Source organism: Sinocyclocheilus grahami, unplaced genomic scaffold (genome assembly GCF_001515645.1).
Source record: "Sinocyclocheilus grahami isolate Dianchi unplaced genomic scaffold, SAMN03320097.WGS_v1.1 scaffold16.1, whole genome shotgun sequence".
NCBI classification, from domain to species: domain Eukaryota; kingdom Metazoa; phylum Chordata; class Actinopteri; order Cypriniformes; family Cyprinidae; genus Sinocyclocheilus; species Sinocyclocheilus grahami.
The window spans coordinates 1483821-1504760 of NW_015505195.1; the positions used below are offsets into that span (position 1 = coordinate 1483821).

The following is a 20940-nucleotide window of genomic DNA, read 5'->3' on the forward strand; positions in this document are numbered from 1 at the left end:
TCGAAATGTTAATAATTATATGGACTGTAAAGTAAATAAAAACACTGAACTAAATAAAAACTGATTTGAAGAAAAGGCCCCCGAGCAGAGGAATTTCTCTAAGATGTATTAAAACACTTTCTATGTAAATATTAAACAAACCGAGAGAATGGTTATCATGCTCCTCATCAAATGTGCATTGTGAACATTGGAGTGCTCGGTTTCTCCGTTAAATGAAGGCACACTGTCAATCAGACACTGCTGTTTACACGGTTTTATCTGCGGGAGAAAGTACACACTTGAGCTCTGGAGAGGGGATTGTGTCTCCATGGCATCGCGTTTCAATAGTGCAGCTATACACTCCTGCTTTGAGACTGTCTCTGTTTAGAGGTTTCACAGTCTTTTAAAAGAAGAGAAGAGCTTAATATCATCTCTCTTTAGCTTAAAGTGCCGATAAGACTTTCAAATGTTGTTATGAAATTATTAGCAAATTTACTTTTGTAGCAATTCTTTTTTAAATATGTGAAGTATTCAAATGCATTAATAATTTGTAAACATATTAGCCTGCCTATTTATTATTGAAGTTATTGTGGAACTGTTGATAATTAGTTGGTATTGTACATGCAAAATGTGTTTTAAATTAGGTCACAATATCCCAAATGCTATGGATAAAAAAAAAAAAAAACTATTTAAATGCAAAAAACAAGCAAAACTTAAGAATAAAATAACATTTATTTTTTGCCAAATTTACACAGAGAAATGTACACTTCGCAACGCTGCAAGGTTTCAATCAACATTCAATCGTTTTACATCTTTTTTAGATCCCTTTTGATTTTTTTTATTGAGAAAATGACTTTGACAAATATGACTTTATCATCAAGAAATGCAATATACATTATTTAGTCTTGTAGCCTAACATATCACTCACAAAGGGAACACAAATTGAACCAGTAACCATACTGAATCCAAAGAACTTATGTTCTGTTGAATGAACATGGCACGATTTTCAGACACTGAGCAGAAAAAGAGTGAATAATAGACGTTCCACAATAACAATAATGCTAGAATATTCCCTTTTTAAAATGATGAAGCAAATTATTATTCTAGGAATTGCACTATTATCACACTGGGGCTTAATCTGTTTGGTAAATAATCTAAATGGATTGTAACAAACGTGAAGGATTTTAAAATACACAATTTACATTACTTGAGAATACTATGGTTACCCTGCTAAAGGTCTAAAATAATTCACCTCTGGCTCCTTTTGCGCTGAGGCAGTGTCAGTAACGCCAACCTGCAGTAAGATGGCTAAAAACTACTTTAACCTTTACATGTAACCATTTTCTTTTACACATAACCATTTTCTCAAACTTCAAAGAAGCCACGACCACCAAACACATTTTTTTCTGGTGATTAAACTAGACATATTTTATATACAGAAACACAAGGCCCCTGAGTCTTTAAAGATGAGGAAACTTTAGGCCTAGGAGTCTTTAAAGACAAGAAATACTTTTGTCTATACTTGGGAAACACTATCTCACTGTTTCTCTGGAGTGTTGTTGACCAGAGGACCATACAGTCCGTTGGTGTAGCTCTGATCTTTATGCAAGAGAGTCCTGTCTCTGATCAAGTCACTGAAGGCATAGTCCATTGGCGGCCTGAAGCCCAATGTTGGCATCAGACCTGTGGTGGAGTATGGAGCCATGAAGGCAAGGCCTCTGCTGTGAGCTGAGTATGCCAACCGGAGTGGGTTCAAGCCCAAATGCGTACTGAGAGGATACGTGCTCGGGTCGGAACCAAAGTGTGGCGCGTTGGGTTGCAGAGGAGAGAAGGCAGATCTGTTGCTGAGCGTCATGGTTCCAGGTAACATAGGCCGCGGGGTGGAGGACATGGGCAGCTGTGCGCTCTGCAGAATCCGATCCGCCGTCCAGGACTCATCTGGGCCCTTGGCTTGACCGCTGTTGTTGAGGATTTGCTCTATGGCCTGCACCACGTCTTTGCCGCATCCCTGTAGCACAAGCTCCAGGACGCTGCGCTTGTGGTTGGGGAAAACCCTCGTTAGAATGTCGATGGCATTCATCTGTCGCGATGCTGCGGAGGAAGGCGAGGGCTCCTGCTCGTCTTTATCCGTATCCGAGCCAGAGTCTGAGCCGAGCGGACTGATGGAACCTGGCGTTTCATCGCCGTCTTTTAATGGTTTGGCTATCGGGGAATTCACGATGGACTCGCGGTCACCGTTCTCCGAACCCGAGCCGTGACGCATATCTGGAGACGACATTCCTGGAACGGATTCGGTGTCTGTGGATACGGACTTTCCAACCGCCTGCTGTAGGGTCACCGATCCTCGTAAAGGTGTCTTGGGGAACAACTCGAACTTTTGGATGTTGGATTCTCCTGAAATAGATTGATGTACGTCAGTAATTGCGATCAACTAATACGCCTTTTTTTTCCTGGATTGTATGAGAGTGAAACTAGAAATTCAAGTTAGCACTACTATTTGTATAACATACACTTTATAAATATGCAATTTAAAAAATATATCTTTTTCAAAGGTACTTTACAGCGCATTTGTTTTTTAAGTGGATATCTCTTTGCATATTCAAAAAGTTTCTGATGTTTCATTAGAGGTTCTTAAGATTCTGTATAACATTGCATTAAAAAGTGTTATAAGAAAGTTTATAACTAGAACATTTATTTTGAATGAATGTATATGAGTATTATTTATCCACCTACCAGGGTACTTTTATGATAAGGAATTATTTACTAAAATACAGGCAATAGATCCTGTAAGACAATCGACTATTTCCACTATAATCTTTAAAGGCAGTGTTTTACGATTTGGCATTATTATCTGCCGTTTAGACAAAATCGCTGTTAGAGTTGACTTTTTTTTTGCAGACAAATTCATTTTTTATTTACAAGTATATACCTATTTGCCAAAATAAGGTACTTTTTTTTTTTTTTTTTTTTATTTTAAAAGCTAAAACATAAAACTTTTATGATAAGGAATTATTTACTAAAATACAGGCAATAGATCCTGTAAGACAAACGACTATTTACACTATAATCTTTAAAGGCAGTGTTTTACGCTTTGGCATTATTATCTGCCGTTTAGACAAAATCGCTGTTAGAGTTGACTTTTTTTTTTTGCAGACAAATTCATTTTTTATTTACAAGTATATACCTATTTGCCAAAATAAGTTACTTTTTTTTTTTTTTTTTTTTTTTGAAAGTTTAGACTGTTTTCACATCTTTGTTATACACTTCTGCTCATGTGCAAGTTAAGGTATATGATTATGCTTATGTACTTGAAAGAAAAAAAATTAATGTTAACTGAAATTAAGTGAAATATTAAAAACCGTTTCAGTTAGTTGCCAATTAATTTCTCATTTTTGTTTAGTTTAACTTGACGTACCATAACTGAAATAAGAATTATTAAAAACTATAGAAAAGAAATAAGAAAAAACTATAAAAGTAAATTGCAGTAAAATTACTCCACCTTTTAAATTAAAATGAAAATATACAAAGGAAAAACTAATTCTAAATATTAATAAAAACTAACAGTATCTCAATGATTCTAAAATAACATTGGATTTCAGCATGTTAACTACTTGTTGTTGTGTGTGTGTGTGTGTGTGTCTCGAACACATTTCATGTGACTATTTGATTATTTTAGCGCACTTCTTTGAAAAGTCTGCGGATTGTTCAAAATACGAACATCAACAGAAAGTGCTATTATTATTATTATTATTATTACTACTACTAAATGATTTTAGAATTAAATGTAATGTATTGTTATGACTCGAAATGTTCAAGAATTAAAAACGAGGATTATTATTGTAACACTAGGTTTTAAAAAATGTCAGTGAGATTCTGTGTGTGTGTCTCGAACACATTTCATGTGACTATTTGATTATTTTAGCGCACTTCTTTTACAAGTCTGCGGATTGTTCAAAATACGAACATCAACAGAAAGAGCTATTATTATTGTTATTGTTACTACTACTACAACTAAATGATTTTAGAATTAAATGTAATGTATTGTTATGACTCGAAATGTTCAAGAATTAAAAACGAGGATTATTATTGTAACACTAGGTTTTAAAAAATGTCAGTGAGATTCTTTAAGCCTACAATTATTTTTGCTGTAATTTATTAATGCTTTAATTTAGCGTAGCTAGTTTTTTTAAACAATATACACAATTTTCTTAGCCAATGGCTTATTTTACTTACTGAATTTACTGCATTTATTCCTATATTGCTTATTTATTTAACGATTCGTTGTACATTACATGAAAAAATTAAAATGTTTGCTTGCATCTGCTAAACAAATCTGCTAGACAACAATACACTTAAATCTGAATATTTGGCAAATCGCCAAATAGATTTGTATTTTTCAAAGAATTTAAAGCAGATCCCTACGGTTCTCGTATTTGGTTCCTGGACTTTGAATTTCTCGCCCCCTTCGATAAAGTGATGTGGGCTTGTACTGTTTCCCTGTCGCTCGGTTTCTTATTGTTTGCACACTCAAATCACAGTAAGCAAATGCCATCTGTCCCCCCCGCCGCTCTCATCTGCACCTTTAATTACCCAACCAGCACACTAATAGAGACGATATTAAACTAAAGCTTTTTGACATTCAAAGTCATTATCTCTGCAGCGATCTCACGCGACTGAAAATAGACATCCCGAGATCATTACAAAACCGCAAGCAGGCGTTGATTGTTCATGAACTGAGAGATGATGAAAGCACTGAACAATTGTGATCTTTTGACAGATATGAGAACATAGTGTTCTGTCGATGATATATAGTCACAACTTTCGGAATGTAACTAACTCAAAGTAAACGACTTAGATATAATTTTTTACAACCCTCTTACTCAATATAAAACATTTAGTGTGGAATATCAAATGCATTTTAAAAATCTTTTTTTTAAAAGCTCATTATATCGTACAAACTCACAATTACCTTCTATCCGTTCGAGAAAACTTTAATGAACCGAAGCCAATGCACTGATCTAAGTGTAAACATTAAAAAATTCTCAGAATATCCAAAAAGCAACTTTGATAAGAAAAAGGTTCTACTCGGAGACCAAGAAGTGCTTTATTTTTAAGAGTGTACGGCTACATTTACTAATTCTGTTCATGCAGAACCTATATATTTTATGAAGTTTAAATAATGAACCCGGCCCTCTGCACACTTTACTTAAAAGAAAATCTCTCCACTGAATGGGCGTCTCTGTGAATTCCAATTAAATGCCCCCGGGCAATTAAAACTGACTGTGGGCACTTAGGAAATTCAACATTCTTTCAACAGTTCATCAGACCTATGCATCAAAACCCCATACAAGGCTTTCACTCCCTTTAGAATCTCCACCGCTGACTGAGTTTTACACCTTTTTAAAGCAGCACAAAAGAGATGCTTGACCCGACATATGTAACAGCATGTCTCTGTTCCTCCAGCACCCCGGAGCGCTATTGTAAGGATCTTTCTCTCCGCTGATACCAGGCCGGAGAGCGGCTGGACCCGAACTGCCTCCCTGCGGAACTCCTGCTGGAATGGTTTGAGTGCGCAGAGCGCAGCAGAGGTTAGAGTAGCAGATAAAAAGGGGAATGAGGGTGCCGAGCGCGAGTTTTTTTTTTAAAAAACAGTGTATTTACACGCTTCATCTCTTCTCCAAGTCCTCATTAGGTTGTTAACCTCTTGTTCACATGAAAAGCTGCCACGCCGCACAGGACCCTTGAGCGCAGCAATGGCAGTCCCCTAAAGGCACAGAACAAAGCGCTTAAAATAACTGCGCTAAAATAAGCTTTTATTGGCTGACGCTTGCTTTAGTTATTATTATTTATTTATTATATATTATTATATATTTAGTTATTAGTTTATATTTAGTTATATACAGTATATATATATATATATATATATATATATATATATATATATATATATAATTCATTAATTTAGCCTATTCGTATTTTTATGTAATTATTAATTAATGCTTATTTATCAATCCGTATTTTCATTTACGAAATTAAACAATCCTCACATACACTTTCAGAAAAAAATGGCACAAAAACTGGTCACTCTGGTGGTATCTTTTCAAAAGGTACCTTATTTAGCCCTAAATAGTGCACATTTAGCCTATACCTTAAAGGTACATATTTTACCCAAAGTGTAACTATAGCGCATTTTGAAAAGGTACCGCCCCAGTGACAGATTTTGTACCTTTTTCTCTGAGAGCGAGTAGTAGCCTACTATGCACCATCTGGTGCCGTTTTGTTATAATAAAACAAAATAGTTCTAGAATCATATATCTAGGTTTCGTACTGGATATAGTGGATATTACAAAACAAGTTTCCTAAATCTTCATGGAAGACTTTAAAAACGGAAATGTCTGTTGCATCTTAATGCAGTCTGTTCTTGATCTTGTCGGTAAAATATAGTTTACACTAGATATTGCGGTCTTCCTTTTTTGGTTCTAACTGCAAATAGTAAATTTGCAAGATGGTAAATAACTTTATCAATGCCTCTAAGCCATATTAGAGAGAGAGAGAGAAAGAGAAAAAAAAATTATAAGACCACATTACAAAAACAACTTATTACTGTAATCTTACTCTGTAGACAAACTTCCACTTTTTACACTAAGGATGCACAGCGCCGATGACAGATGAAGAAATGATGCGAGTGTGTGTTCAGGCAACAGCCAATTAAAATGCGGCCTCCATCCCTCCACATCTGCCTCCCTTTACAAACGAATCAAACAGAAAAGCAGGAACCCAGTGAAAGAGCGCTCATTGAGATCACAGATGGAGTATAGGTTTTTGCAAGAAATTTGAGAAACACCATTGTCCCAAATCCAAACTCAATGTGGTCCCTCACAATGGTTGGGGCTTTGAGCTGCGCCGACTCAATTGGCCTTGTTTTTTAAACTTGAAGTGTTGAGCACAAAGACCGGCCTCCTAAATGTCACAACCGCTCCAAGTGGGGCTCTGCAGCGCGATGCTGTCTGAAAAAAGAAAAAGAACACAATTATGAAGCAATAATTACTCTGCTTCTCTTCGCACGCCACTGCGTCTATTCAGGCCCCTTTAGCCCCATTTAATGCTTTATCCTCCTTCACGATAATCCGAATACCACAGCTTTATTATTTTTTCTTCTCCCTTGCAGAATTTTCTTATGAGACGGGAGTGGGAAACGGGGATTGTGCTAACTTGGACAATGGCCTTGTCAACTTACTTTCTGGACAACTTTTTAATATCGAAAGATTAATGCTTAGTGTCACCGCTGAGCGTCACCGAACAATACGCGAAATATTTAATAAGTGCATCCGTTAAATGTTTGCAATTAGCGTACTACTGACAAATGGCACCGTTAATGTTACTCACAAAAATAAATCAAGTAGTGCCTTAATTAAACTTGTTTTAAAAAGGGGGCAAATTAAAATGATTATGAGATCTACATTTTTAAACATATATTAATGGCATGTAGCTAAATAGTATATTAATAATGATTGGAACTTTCTGCTTTATTGGTAATGGTAGCGTCAAACGTTTTTACTCCCAAAATGAATCTAAAATACATTGAAATACACAACTTTTGTATACTTTATTTTACAATGAATAACAAACGCCCAGGTTTGTCCTGATAGACAAACAACGTCCAGTAATATTAACTGACTCTGACTTATTTATTTGTAAATATTCACTATATATTAAGACGTCATCTTTCCTTCAAAAATATTTTACTCAGCAAAGCAATGAGATAAATCTTCAAGATAAAAATGTAAGCTCTTTTATGAGAACTGTAGTGTATTTCCCGTTTTATAAAGATGCTTAACAGGCCAACACAGTCTAATGCACGTAATTAATCGTAGTCAGAACTTGAATCATTTTTTTTTTGCATTGAATTAAAATTTGTGTTTTATACTTTTACCGTGGTTATATTAATAACTATTAGCTTAGAGGCATATGTTATGCTATTTTTTAAGTGATTTATTATTTTATCGTTTAATTATTTATTTTAATTAATCGTATATTATTACACGGTTGTCCTTGACATTATTGTCAGCATTCATCTAATTTTTTAAAACACGTGTATACAAAATATACGATTTCTCAATTTCAAATAATACTATGTAAAATGACATTTCACTCTGCTTTTCTTGGCAGAGCTGTCACTGCTTATTTTTGCACAACAAATAAATACAGAAACGTAAACCTTTTTGCAGAAATTGTTCTTAAAAAGCAGAATTGGCTACAGTATGTCTTTGCTATTAAAAAAATGAACAAATATCAAATTAAAAGTGTGATTTCTTTTTTTAGGAAAAAGTGCAAACTAGAATTTCAACACAATGGATTAAAGAGGGCAAGAGATACTCAAGCATATTAAATTAATTATTAAGACACTAATTTAAAAAATCGATTTAAACATAGAAAACTACTAAAAACAAGCAAAAATCAATCATTAAAAAAAAACATAGGGGAAAATTTCCCTAGTTGAAGAAACATCCATAAAGTCAAAAAATAACCTCCACCTGGTAACCTTTAGGTCTTAATACCTAATAAAATGAAAAATCTATTGAAAACTCCTGGAGATCTGTCAGGATGACTAAAGCATTCCTTTTGGAAGCAGCCAATAAAACAATTTCTGTTCACACCAACCCCTCCCGTCTCACTCACTCCATTTGCACATATTGCCCACCACAAATGAGCCCCTTTTTCGGGCGACTCTTTAAGCCGCATAGATTCTGTTTCTCTAGCATCTCTGAGAAAGTAAACTTTGAGTGACCCTCCAGGTTAGTTTAGTCTGAGACTTCAGCATCGTTGGGTGAGTGGATGCTGTGGGATCAGGAACTGCTTCAATGAAGAGATCACTTGCGTCAGGAATTCTCTTCTCTCACCAAGGGCCAGCAGCATTCTTGACCCTTAAAGACTAGTCAAACATTATTGAATGCTTCCCTTTTTTATTGAAGAATCGAGCCACCACCTGATGTTGCCAGAGGAGAATCTGTGTCACAGGAAGCCACAAAATATTGTCTCTAAATATAGAGTTTGGGATCAAACCATGATGGAATTGGAAAATCAGATTCTTGATTGACAGCAGCTACAATTCAGGGACACAGATTGAGATGTCACAGACCTGACAAGTGGTTAGCAGGGTAACTGTATGAAAAAGAAAATCAGATCGACAAATGCAAAACTCAGTATCACTAAAACAGCTTTTAAAAATGCTGATTGCATATAAATAATATATATATATATGTATGTGTGTATGTATACACATACGCACACAAAAAAAAATTAAATGTAATTTTGTGTTTACATATACTATACACATACCCACAAATAATAGGAATATTCCTTCCTTTTTTTACAAGTTGTCTTTATTTTAAAATGTATATAGATAACATGTAAAATATGTATGAAATAGTGTGTTTGTACACACACACTCACACACTTAACGTAATAAAACTGTTCAATAATGTTTTAGTAGTCTTTAATGGTCCAGAATATATTAAAGACTAGTTTAGACTATATAAGGTCTAACTAGGTAATATGAATGTAATAAAAAGTATATATGCATATATGTGCATGCTTTTTAATAATTATATAATTTTTAATTCTATCCTTTTTTCAAATGGAATTGTTCAATAATTTTTGACTAGTCTTGTAGTGTCAAGAACGATGTGTGTGTGTGTGTATGTGCAGTCTTGTTTTTCTATCATTAAAATATGTGGAGCTGCAGAGATTACAATAGGCATTTAATTTCAAAGTACATTGGGGGAAATAGCCATAATGGCTAATAATTCTGATCAGAGATGTCTGAACACCTCAAAAACCTTCATTCAACATCTACTGTCAGTACTTTAGTGTCTCTGCACGTCATGTAGCATTCAGAGCTCCTCAAAGTGATCACTGAATTTTCTTTGTTGAGTCCTTTCAGAACACATGACCAGTCATGTGAATGCCACTCGATACATTCTCATGCACAATGACAAAAAAGCCACAAGCTTCTTTAGTGCATTACATTGTTAACCATAAGTAGTTCACATCAGCAGTGAAGATATTTGTGGTATTCCCAAGGTAAATTCCTCATGAATTTATGGATTCCTCCTGAATCAATAGATCCCAAATAAAAAAAATAGATCAATAGATCCCAAAAAAATCTGACTGCAGTAATCTCAACCTGGAAAATAAATGGTTAAAAAAGGATTGGTGCGATGTACTTGCATTCCTGTCCTAGGATGTTAAAAGAACAGTTTAAAGCAAAAATGAAACACTGACATTTGCTCACCCACATATCGTTCCAAACCTGTATGACTTTCTTTTGTGGAACATAAAAACAGAATATTTCAATAATTGTACAGTCCGATGCGTTAACAAGTCTTTGAAAGAAATAAAATCAGACAATGCATTGAAAAGATCTGACCCAAAATAACCACTGATCCATGAATCAAACGTTACTACACCTCCAACATGATAGGCCAATATTTTCAGTAAAAAAAACAACAACTTAGATTTCTTTCAAACTTCTGTCTTCAGAAGACTTGCTATATAGCATACAAATCATATTGACCACCTTTATCCTTTTTGAAGCTCCAGTCCTCATTCAGATGGTTCTCAGTACAATGTTTCATAATTTCTCTGTTTGGAAAACAGTCATACAGCTTTGGAATGACACGCGAGTTAAATAATGTAAGAATATTTTAAATTGACCTTAGCAGTCATGTATTAAAAATGCTGAACTTCAATGTGAAGAGGCCATGTGCTGGTTTGATGATGTCACGATGATGTAATAATAATAATTTATGCATTTAGCAGACGCAAGCGACTTACAGTGCACTCAGGCTATATGTTTTTTACCAGTATGCGTGTTCCCTGGGAATCGAACCCACAACCTTTTGCACTGCTAATGCAAAGCTCTACCACTGAGCCACAAGAACATAGGTAGTCATGAACATGTAGTCACCCACACATGAAGGTAAAAATAAATTTAGAGTGGCACAACACATGCATGTTTAGATATTCTTTATATAATGTATATCAACCTAAATTCCAATACAGCATCAAACTTAAAAAGTGGGGAAATGGAGAAAAATAAACATAAGCAATTGAGATTAAAACCAAGTATCATCAATTAGGGTATCAGGGAGAAGCCGGGAATATGGGCTGTCCAGGGCCAAGCTGTGAATCAGGGACTCTGAGAACCTTGGCAAAGGAAATGGTCCTGCGTTCTCCAGGAAATGTCTCTTTGTTTGACTTTTATTTATTTGTCTTTTTTTTTTTTTTATAGATTTTTTTTTCCCCCGTCTCATTTCAACACAAAACATGTCTAAAAAGCAGCCGTAGTGAGAAGTCCTTGTCTGTGAGGCTGGCTGTTTTAGACTTCCACACATCTGCATGTTATTTTTTTTATTCTTTTCAGTTGCCTTACATTTTGGGTGGAAAAAGAACATTACACTGCAGTTATGTGAGGAGAATGATCATTTATCCATGTGCTTGTGAAGGCCTCCGTGTGCATAAAATGTACACTCTGCATTCATATACAACGCACTGTGTGATAATGTGTGAAGGCTTTTGTGTGTGTGTGGGTGTGTGTCTGGTCGCTGTGGACATCATGCTAAAAGTTCTTTGCTTATTCTTCTTGTTCGCCTCGGGACATCTCAGATCAGTCCTACTCTTTGGCCTCCAGGAACAGGGTTTCCTGAGGGAAGAGTTTAGCCTCCACAAGACTCCATGCCGGGTCTAACTGCGTTATCTGAGAAGAGACAAAGAAAAAAAAAAAGCAAACTTGAGGTTTTTCAATGTTTAAGGAATAAAAAAGTGCTAATTTTAAGGCCCGTTTACACCAAGGATGATGATAAAAAAAAATTCTAAATTTAAAAATAGTATGGAAGCCTGTTTCCGCTATGGGATAAAAAATTTTTTAAAGGAAATTTTGACCTTTTTATCTATTCAGACTTCTGTTATTTGCAATTCTGAGAAAACAGTAAAAAAGTGTCAAAAATGCAAGATGTAAACTCAGAACCTTTTTCTCACAATTCAGTGTTTTTATCTCACAGTTCTGACTTTTTTCTTTGAATTTACGTCTCGCAATTCTGACTTTATTTCCATCACGGAATTTTAAAAGAATTTATTTATTTTCTTGCAAATGTGAGTTTATATCTCACAATTCCAACTTTATTCTCAGAATTACGAGTTATCTCACAATTCAGATTTATTTCAGCTTGAATCTTGCAATTTTGAGTTTATATCTCACAATTCTGAGGGGAAAAAAATTAAGTTTTTTTTTATCTCAAGGTGGAAACAAGTTTCCATAAAGTAGCAAAGTCCACACCAAAACTGGAATGTAATGGCATAGATGAATGATACAGTTGGAATCACATTCACAATGACTTTTTTACAACTAATGAATGATAGAAAAAATGACAGCCAATCAGAATCAATCTTTCTTTGAAGAGCTCAAGCATTTCAAGTGGCAGACGACAGAACTGCAGCACGAGTTTATAACAAACTGAATGTTACAGTGCGTTGGTGTGGACGCTAATATAGTTATCATTATAGTTTCATTCTTGGCATGAACGGGCAATTACTGCAATATCAAGATTCTACTCCATTTAAAAAAAAAAAAGTTCATGAGGTGTGCAGGTTAAGTCTGGCCATTCCTCCTAAACTAAGCGATGTGTGGGGTCTAGCCATCTGATGTCATTGGTTAACGGCGTAATGCGATAATGTCCCCGTGTGAGGTACGTGTCCTGTTTCCCTTTGACATAGCTGCTGTTTGTTATCGCAAATGGACCGATCCAAACCAAACACAATAGCAATGGGGTGAGAACTCATCAGCCACTAATAATCTCCATGAGAGAAGCCCGACTTCATTATCCAAGAGCACTGCAATCACTGGCCACACTTTTAACAGCAAACTAACTGACATTTGTGACGACACGACCATCATCCACATCTCGGTTCGGGGATTTTCCCAGCCGATGAGGAGTGACGAGCACTTCTGTAAGCGGCTTGTGATCCTGCGCTGAGAGAGAAAAGGAGTGCGGGAGACGATGGCTGTATTGTCGTGAGCTAATAGTAGAGTGTTCTCCTGTTACACGGGGCCTTTGCTCACACCTGGGTGTCCACACATCGCACGGCCACAGTGCTCAGGACAGGGGCTTAACTGCAGCCTGGTGACAGGGCTCTGATTAAGGCCTATTCTCTGCTCCGAAGACCCCTCCAGCTCTGCGGGTTTGTAATTAAAACAAGGAGCTGAAAGCAGCTGGACTGGAAGGTCACAGGGTTGGAGAATAAAGCTAAGATAATGTATCGTGTAATTTCTGTTAAAGCAGTCAAGACATTGGCCAGTATTACAAAGCTGATGGAATAAAAATAATAAATGCAAAATACACTGAGAAAAAAAAAAAAAAAAAAGAAGTCAAAACTCTGCATGAAATGAGGTTTCTTGGACCGTTCCATATTTCATGGTTGCTAAGGTTTTGTGGGTGGTTTCTTACCGGTCCAAATCAAAAAAGCTTACAATACTTATTGCCACAATAATGAAAAAAAGTTCAGTAAAAGTCTTTTTTGAGAAACTGAGGAATAATTAAAATAATTTTCTGTGGTAATTGCCAGCATGCCACTCCCAGATAACACGTTACAATAAGGTTTGATTATTTTAACATTAGTGAAGGCATATCATGAAATAATGACTAACAATTTGTACAGCATTTACATCACAGATAAATCTTTAATAATAATTATACTATTGTTCATATATAATGTTAATTTGCACAACTTAAATTGCTAAAAATGTATGTAGTACTGTTCAAAAGTTTGGGCAACTTTTTAAAAGAGGTTTATGAAAGTTCTCTTGAGCTCACCAAGGCTGTATTTATTTGATCAAAATGACTGTAAAAACAGCAATATTCTGAAATAATATTACAATTTAAAAATACTGTTTTCTTATTTTAATCTTAAAATATCTTAAAATGTAATTTATTCCTGTGATGCAAAGCTGAATTTTCAGCATCATTACTCCAGTCTTCAGTGTCACATGATTCTTCAAAAATCACTCTAATATGCTGATTTGATACTTAAGAAATATTTCTTATTATTATCCATTTTGAAAACGGCTGTGCTACCTAATATTTTTATGGAAACCACAACATTTTTTTTCAGGATTCTTTGATGAATAGAAGGTTTAAAAAATACAGCATTTATTTGAAATTGAAATTACACACATATGCTGTCAATAAATATGAAGCTGTATTTAACTTGAAATATACTTTAAAGGTGGGGTAAGCGATTTTTCAAAAACGCTTTAGAAAACTGATTCAAAACAAACTTGTAGCCAATCAGCAGTAAGGGGCGTGTTTACTCCTGATGTGGTGGAGAAAGCGTTCAGTGAACAGGATGGACATTAGTGAGCCGAGCGACAGAAAGATAGAGATGGCGGATTAAAAACAAAAGAGGAAAATGTCTGCGGAACAAAAGAAGGCTTAAGGCAAGAAGTAGGACCCGTGTAAATATCGGATCAGCTTTCCAGTGCTGGAGAGAACTCAAGGAGCGGAAGGCCTGCGATCGGATGCTGAGGTTGCTTTGTTTCTTCTCGATAGGCGAGTAACACTGTGTCTGCGCCGCAACAGCTAAAGTCTGTCTGGTGCACTGGACGCGACAAAGCGACCACTGAAAATAATTTGAAATTTGTGTCAATACGTCATAAATAGAACGCAGCAGTAGTTTTCTGTCGGGGATTTGTGTCGTGCCGCGCCGCATCCAGTGTAGACCATAGATATATATCTATGGTGTAGACAGCATCACTGATTATAATGAGTTCTATAGTATTTTGTTGCGCCGCGCCACTCGCATCCGGTGTAGACACAGTGTAACACTGGTTTTGCTTTGTTTCACAGAACTAATCGTTGCCTGGGTTGCGTACGTATGTGTGGGGCGGAGCTATCAAAATAGGGGCGAGACCCTTTTGCGGTAGGGGCGTGTTTGGTTTGGTGATTTCAAATGTCAACATTGGCTACCAGAAATCGCTTACCCCACCTTTAAAGGCCGAATTCTGATCCATAACACAAAAACAACAATTCTAATGTCTAAAAAACTAATTTTACATTGAAAAAATTATTTTGAGGTAATGGCCTTATTGGGACACACCTGACGTGAAGCACTGCGCAGATGACAGTAAGTTCAAAGTGACAGCGTATTATCGGCGGGTTTGGCATCTCGAAGGGGGGTAAGTACAGATATCACACCCGCTTCAGCACATTAGCTGTGTTGCCCCAAACCTAATTTTAGCGTGACTTATGCCTTTTGTTTTTCAATCTGACCTGAGGGTACAGGAGGGGGGGTAGTACCAGGGAGAGCGTTGTAAAAATACATTGCTCCCACCAGGATGCCTTCCCTTTCTTTCATACAAGTACTTAAGAAAAACCTACAATGGAAATTAACCCAAAAACCTGCTATAACACCACAGCATCAGGTAGAAGTAAATGAGGTTCTAGGGTGGCGCAGATGTGTGCGCGTGTTTGTGTTGATGACTGTTCTCTTTTAAAGGGGAATGAGAGAAACAAGGTGGCACTCCAATGGCAGGAGACAGATGCCATGGGTGATTGTTTACATTGTTATCCAATTAACAGACCATAATAGGAGAAGCATCTGTCAACAAACAAAGCTGTTGTTTTCCTCCATTCTCTCTGTCTTTCACTCTTTTTCTTCCTCTCACTCCCTCCCTCTTTTCTCAGCACTTGTTAGTTTCTTCAGAAACCTTGGCCCTTCTGAATTAAATTAGACTTCTCTGTGCAACACTGATTGCGTTGGTGCTTCTAACACCTCAACTGGTACACAAACGCACACTCACACAGTCATAAAATTAAAGTACGATTAAAACCCCGACTGACAGCCTTAACCCACAATGCACCGCTTTCTTTCCAATGGTGGACGTTAATACGAAATGAATTTAAACGTGCCCGGGTAGTGTGATCTCCACTGATGAACAATACGTTCTCTGACGGCCAAAGTAAACAGGAGAAGAAAAGAGATCATTTGAAGGGTGTGGAGACTCATATCACCGTAATCCTGAAGAGGTTTATTAAAGCAAGAAGTGGCCGTAATGGAGGAGAGGCCCGGGTGGCTGTTTTCTTTGGGCCTTGATGATGTTGATGGCAGGTAATCCTGTTAAACCTTTAACACACTCATCTTCAACGGCCCCACACAGTCACCAAACAAACACAAGACAGCCGCCCAGATGACCACAGGAAAAGGGGCACGAGAGAGAGAGATAGAATCCTGCTCTCCAAAAGTAGAGTGCTACTCGACGTCTGAGCCCTAAACGGAGTGATGACCACTTACAAGCAATTGAGGAGGAGCCAAAAAGTAACAAAAAGTTTAATGTACAATACCGTTCAAAAGTCTGGGGTCTGTTTTAATGTTGTTGACAGAAAGTCTCTTATGCTCACCAAGACTACACTTATTTGATCAAAAATACAGTAAATATTGTAAAATATTATTACAATTTAAAATAACTGTTTTCTCTTTTTAATACATTTTAAAATGTAATTTATTCCTGTGATGGAAAAGCTGAAGTTTCAGCAGCCATTACTCCAGTCTTCAGTGTCACATGATCCCTGAGAATTTTTTTATACATTTTTTTATTAAAGTATTATCATCATTATTTAAAAAAAATAAAAAATCTTACTCAAACTTTTGATTGGTAGTGTACAAAAAAAAAAAAAGAAAGAAAATGAAGAAATTGCAACTAAAGGCAAAATGTAAAAATGTAGGCCCAAATATTGTGGGATTTATAAATATATAATATATAAATAGTAAAATAAGCTTCTAAATTATATACAATAATATATATATATAAAAAAAGTGCAGCTGAAGGGAAAATTCACCAGGACTGTTAGTGTAAATATGTCTTCATGTGAAATTTGAGCAGTACTTTTGCATCACTGACTGTACTGTGTACATTTCCACAAGCAGACTATTTGAAAAGTCCTGAGGGAATCAATAGAGTTCACTGAAAAAAAAAAAAAGCTGAATGTCTCAGAGCATGATTAACTGATGTCACTTGCAGCTGCCCGTTTAGTTTAATTAATTTCATTATTAGTATACTTAAGGATTAACCTGATCAATAACACAGTAAAAACTCATTAAAATGACAATACAGAGTTTCATCATAAAGCAGGTGTATGTTACCAGGCCGCTGCAAAGTAAACCAAGCAAAGGCATTATTAGAAATTAAGAACACACAGTTTTAAGAAAGCTCTGGCTTCCGAATCACGTAGTCAAAACATTTAAAGCAAATTAGTAATAAACTGAACGCCAGTCCTCGCTGATTAGTTGCGAGACTTGTTTAAATTGAACAGCTCCACTTTAAAAGCCAGGCAAATAAATATTGCCATTCATTAGCACTAATAAAAGAACCTGCAATAAGCGGCTAAGAGAGAAGAAAAATAAAGACTAGACACGCGAGATGTGGTTTTCCAAACAGAAGGAAAAAAGAAAAGGAAAAAAAACTGCAGAAAAAAAATATACAGCTGAAACAACAGTTCTAATGAAGCCATTTAGGGTCCTTCACCATTAATTAAAACCCAATAGCCAGGTCTGTGTTAGCGCTGTGTTGTAGAGTGTTTATTTGGCCAATTAGGAAATCGGTGGGAGATCATTATCTGCCTGCAGGAGCGGTGAGGGCGTCAGCGTTCGCAGTGTTGGAGTAAGACTTTGCTGGGGGGATGCTAAGGGGTGTTCTAAAGGCAAGAAGCCAACGTAAATGCAGATGCCAGGCACCGACGTAAGAGATGTGAAATGGCACATCCAAATGGTTCTCTGAGGATAGAAAGAACAGATGTTTTATCAAGCAGTGGTTTTGCAACTGGCTTGGTCTGGTGACCCTGACTTTGGACATCACATGATGACACGAAATCAAGTGCAAAAGATTTATGATGATTAATAATAAAAGTGATCTGTAGGCCACACTTTATAAATGTATAATACATCCATTTATTTATTATAAATTATATTATATAATATTATAATATTGTACTTATGTAAACAATAAGATGAAACGGAATAAATAAATATTCTATGTATATAAAAATTTGGGCTTCAGATTAATTTGATCAGATCATCAGATTTTAATACATTTATTGCATTCAATGCATTGTTTACAGTGCAATATTATAATGTAGGTGTAACTGTGGCCTACAGATCACTTTTTATTATTAATCTGTTTATTGCATTTCACTTTTTTATTTTATCGCATTTTCTGTCTATTGTTTAAATATATATTTATAATGTGCGTTATATTGTATATTTTATTATATACATAATATTATATTGTATATTTAAATTTTAAATATTCTGCATTTGTCTATTGTTTAAATAGGTGCTATATATATTGTATATTTCAATTATAAATATTAATATAAAATTATAAAACCAATTACGAATTTTTATAGAAAAAGTTGCCAAGCTTATTCATTTTCATTTCATGGTTAGTTTCATTTTATTATTTGCATTTAGCTTTGTTTCTCTATTCAGAACAGACCTGTTCCTCATTTTTGGGTCAGAACCCACCAGCTGAGAAGCACCGTACTACAAGCGACACACATGAGATTAGATTACTCATTCAAGAGAAGTCCTCACGTATCCTGAGTTGGATAACTTGGATAAAAAAAACAACAGAAAACAAAAAGAGCACATCAGATGATTGGAGGTCCTCTAAGCGCTGGTGTGAGTGGCAATGTGACTGTGCCATGACATTAATGAGTGTTATGAATAGAAAGGGAATTCTGAGGCTGCTTTCTAATCCTTCCTCACGCTCTCGTTCTGAAGAGTGCAGGTGCATTGGATCTGTCCATCAAAGAGAAGAAAAGAACAAACAAACTGAAAACACAACCCTCGCAGGCCGCAAATGAAACAAAAGCCTTCAGACACTTTTCCATCTCTCCCTTTCTAAACTCCTCTGTTTAATCACTCTCTTATTGCTGGCAATTATCTTGGTTTTGGATGCGGAGAGGAGAGGAGGAGGAGGAGGAGGGGGGAAGTGTAAGAGAGAGAGAGATGAAGTTTAAACATTTGTGCAGAATTACAAATGCAATAGTGCTCATGGCCTAATCCTGTGGGAGGGATAGAGCGAGTCTGTGGCAGAGATGATTTTAATTAGAAGAGGCAGAGAGAGAGAAAGAGAGAGAGGATTAAACTCAAGCACTGTAGTCACAGTCACAAACACAGCCTGTTTTTCCTGCTTTTGCTTCCCTCCTTTTGCTGGATACACATTTCAACTTCCGCAGAAACACGCAACTCGATTCTCTTGTGCTTTCCAGACAGAGATTGTGAATAAATGCAATACAACGTGTGAAATGGTGTTTGCTGGGTGTGAGGCTGTCCAAGTGCTAGTGTTTAAGGCGGATGTTGAGTGTTTATGTGCATGATAAGGAATTTCGCGTGGGTGTGTGCGTGTGTGTAAAAGCGTGCATTTGTTGGGGGGCCTTAGCACTCGTCCCCAAAGGGTTTGGATGACATGCTGTCTGGGCAGGCCTGCACACATCTCTTGATTAACGGAAAGCCCATTTCTGTTTCCATGCTGTTAATTAGTCAGGTCGTTAAGAGCAGTGCTTGTTATCTACCTGCTGCAGAGTGCACAAATGCAGCACTTTATTTACACAAACACACACTCACACTCACACACAGGAAAGAGAACTGCTGACTATATCTGAAGTAGCCAGGGCACCTTTCTGCTTCTGAGGACCTCAGTTAATATTCCTTAAATTATTCATGCACTTGTGGATAGATGTGAATTGCTTTCCAGACAGAGATTGTGAATAAATGCAATACAACGTGTGAAATGGTGTTTGCTGGGTGTGAGGCTGTCCCAAGTGCTAGTGTTTAAGGCGGATGTTGAGTGTTTATGTGCATGATAAGGAATTTCGCGTGGGTGTGTGCGTGTGTGTAAAAGCGTGCATTTGTTGGGGGGCCTTAGCACTCGTCCCCAAAGGGTTTGGATGACATGCTGTCTGGGCAGGCCTGCACACATCTCTTGATTAACGGAAAGCCCATTTCTGTTTCCATGCTGTTAATTAGTCAGGTCGTTAAGAGCAGTGCTTGTTATCTACCTGCTGCAGAGTGCACAAATGCAGCACTTTATTTACACAAACACACACTCACACTCACACACAGGAAAGAGAACTGCTGACTATATCTGAAGTAGCCAGGGCACCTTTCTGCTTCTGAGGACCTCAGTTAATATTCCTTAAATTATTCATGCACTTGTGGATAGATGTGAAAAAATATATAAAAAAATGGAAAAATAAAATACACAAGAGGAAAAGAAATACTAATTAACCAGGCATGGCTTTTAATTAATGTGCAGGTGTGCGACTATCTGTGGACTTGCACAGTACACACACACACACAGACTAAGATGAGCAACAAACTTCTGCCACACGCTGGGATTAACTAGCCAATTATACACTCTATTTTTCCTGCTGAGCTGTAACACTCACACACACTCCTTGCACACACACACAGTTATTAGTGCACCACAGATGGACAGGAATTAAAAGATATTCACCATCAGTGGGGCTCTAGACTAATATCAGTCATGTTCCAGCATGGGGAAAGATGCCCACAGCAAATATATTGAACAGGAAGGAGTCGGTGTTCCAGGACTATGTGCGCACTTGTGTACTTATAATAGCTGTCATGACCGATACCATTATGAAATACATGTGTTAATCTAGTTATTTGCACCCAAATATGCAGAAAAATGTCCTCAGTAGTTAAAAATAAAAAAATTAAAATTAAACAATGCTTCCTTTTTTTGAGAATATCCTTTACAGGAAAATGTGGTTCATAAATACACAATAATAATAACACTAATATATACATTATTGATATAGACTATTATTATTATTAATAATAATAATAATAATATTTACTATTATTATTATTTTGATATTA

General features: G+C 36.4%; 1 protein-coding gene and 1 pseudogene across 1 annotated transcript in view; both read right to left on the minus strand.

Moving 5' to 3' along the window:
• Positions 1-762: 762 nt before the first annotated feature.
• LOC107549728 (doublesex- and mab-3-related transcription factor A2 pseudogene) lies at positions 763-4666 on the minus strand (annotated as a pseudogene).
• A 6621-nt stretch (positions 4667-11287) lies between these two features.
• faf1 (Fas (TNFRSF6) associated factor 1) overlaps positions 11288-20940 on the minus strand; it is a 78903-nt gene continuing 69250 nt past the window's right edge. The window contains exon 19 of the mRNA XM_016228726.1: positions 11288-11737. Within this exon, the coding sequence (XP_016084212.1) occupies positions 11654-11737 (84 nt within the window). The 3' untranslated portion in view covers positions 11288-11653. The remainder of the gene's footprint in view (positions 11738-20940) is intronic.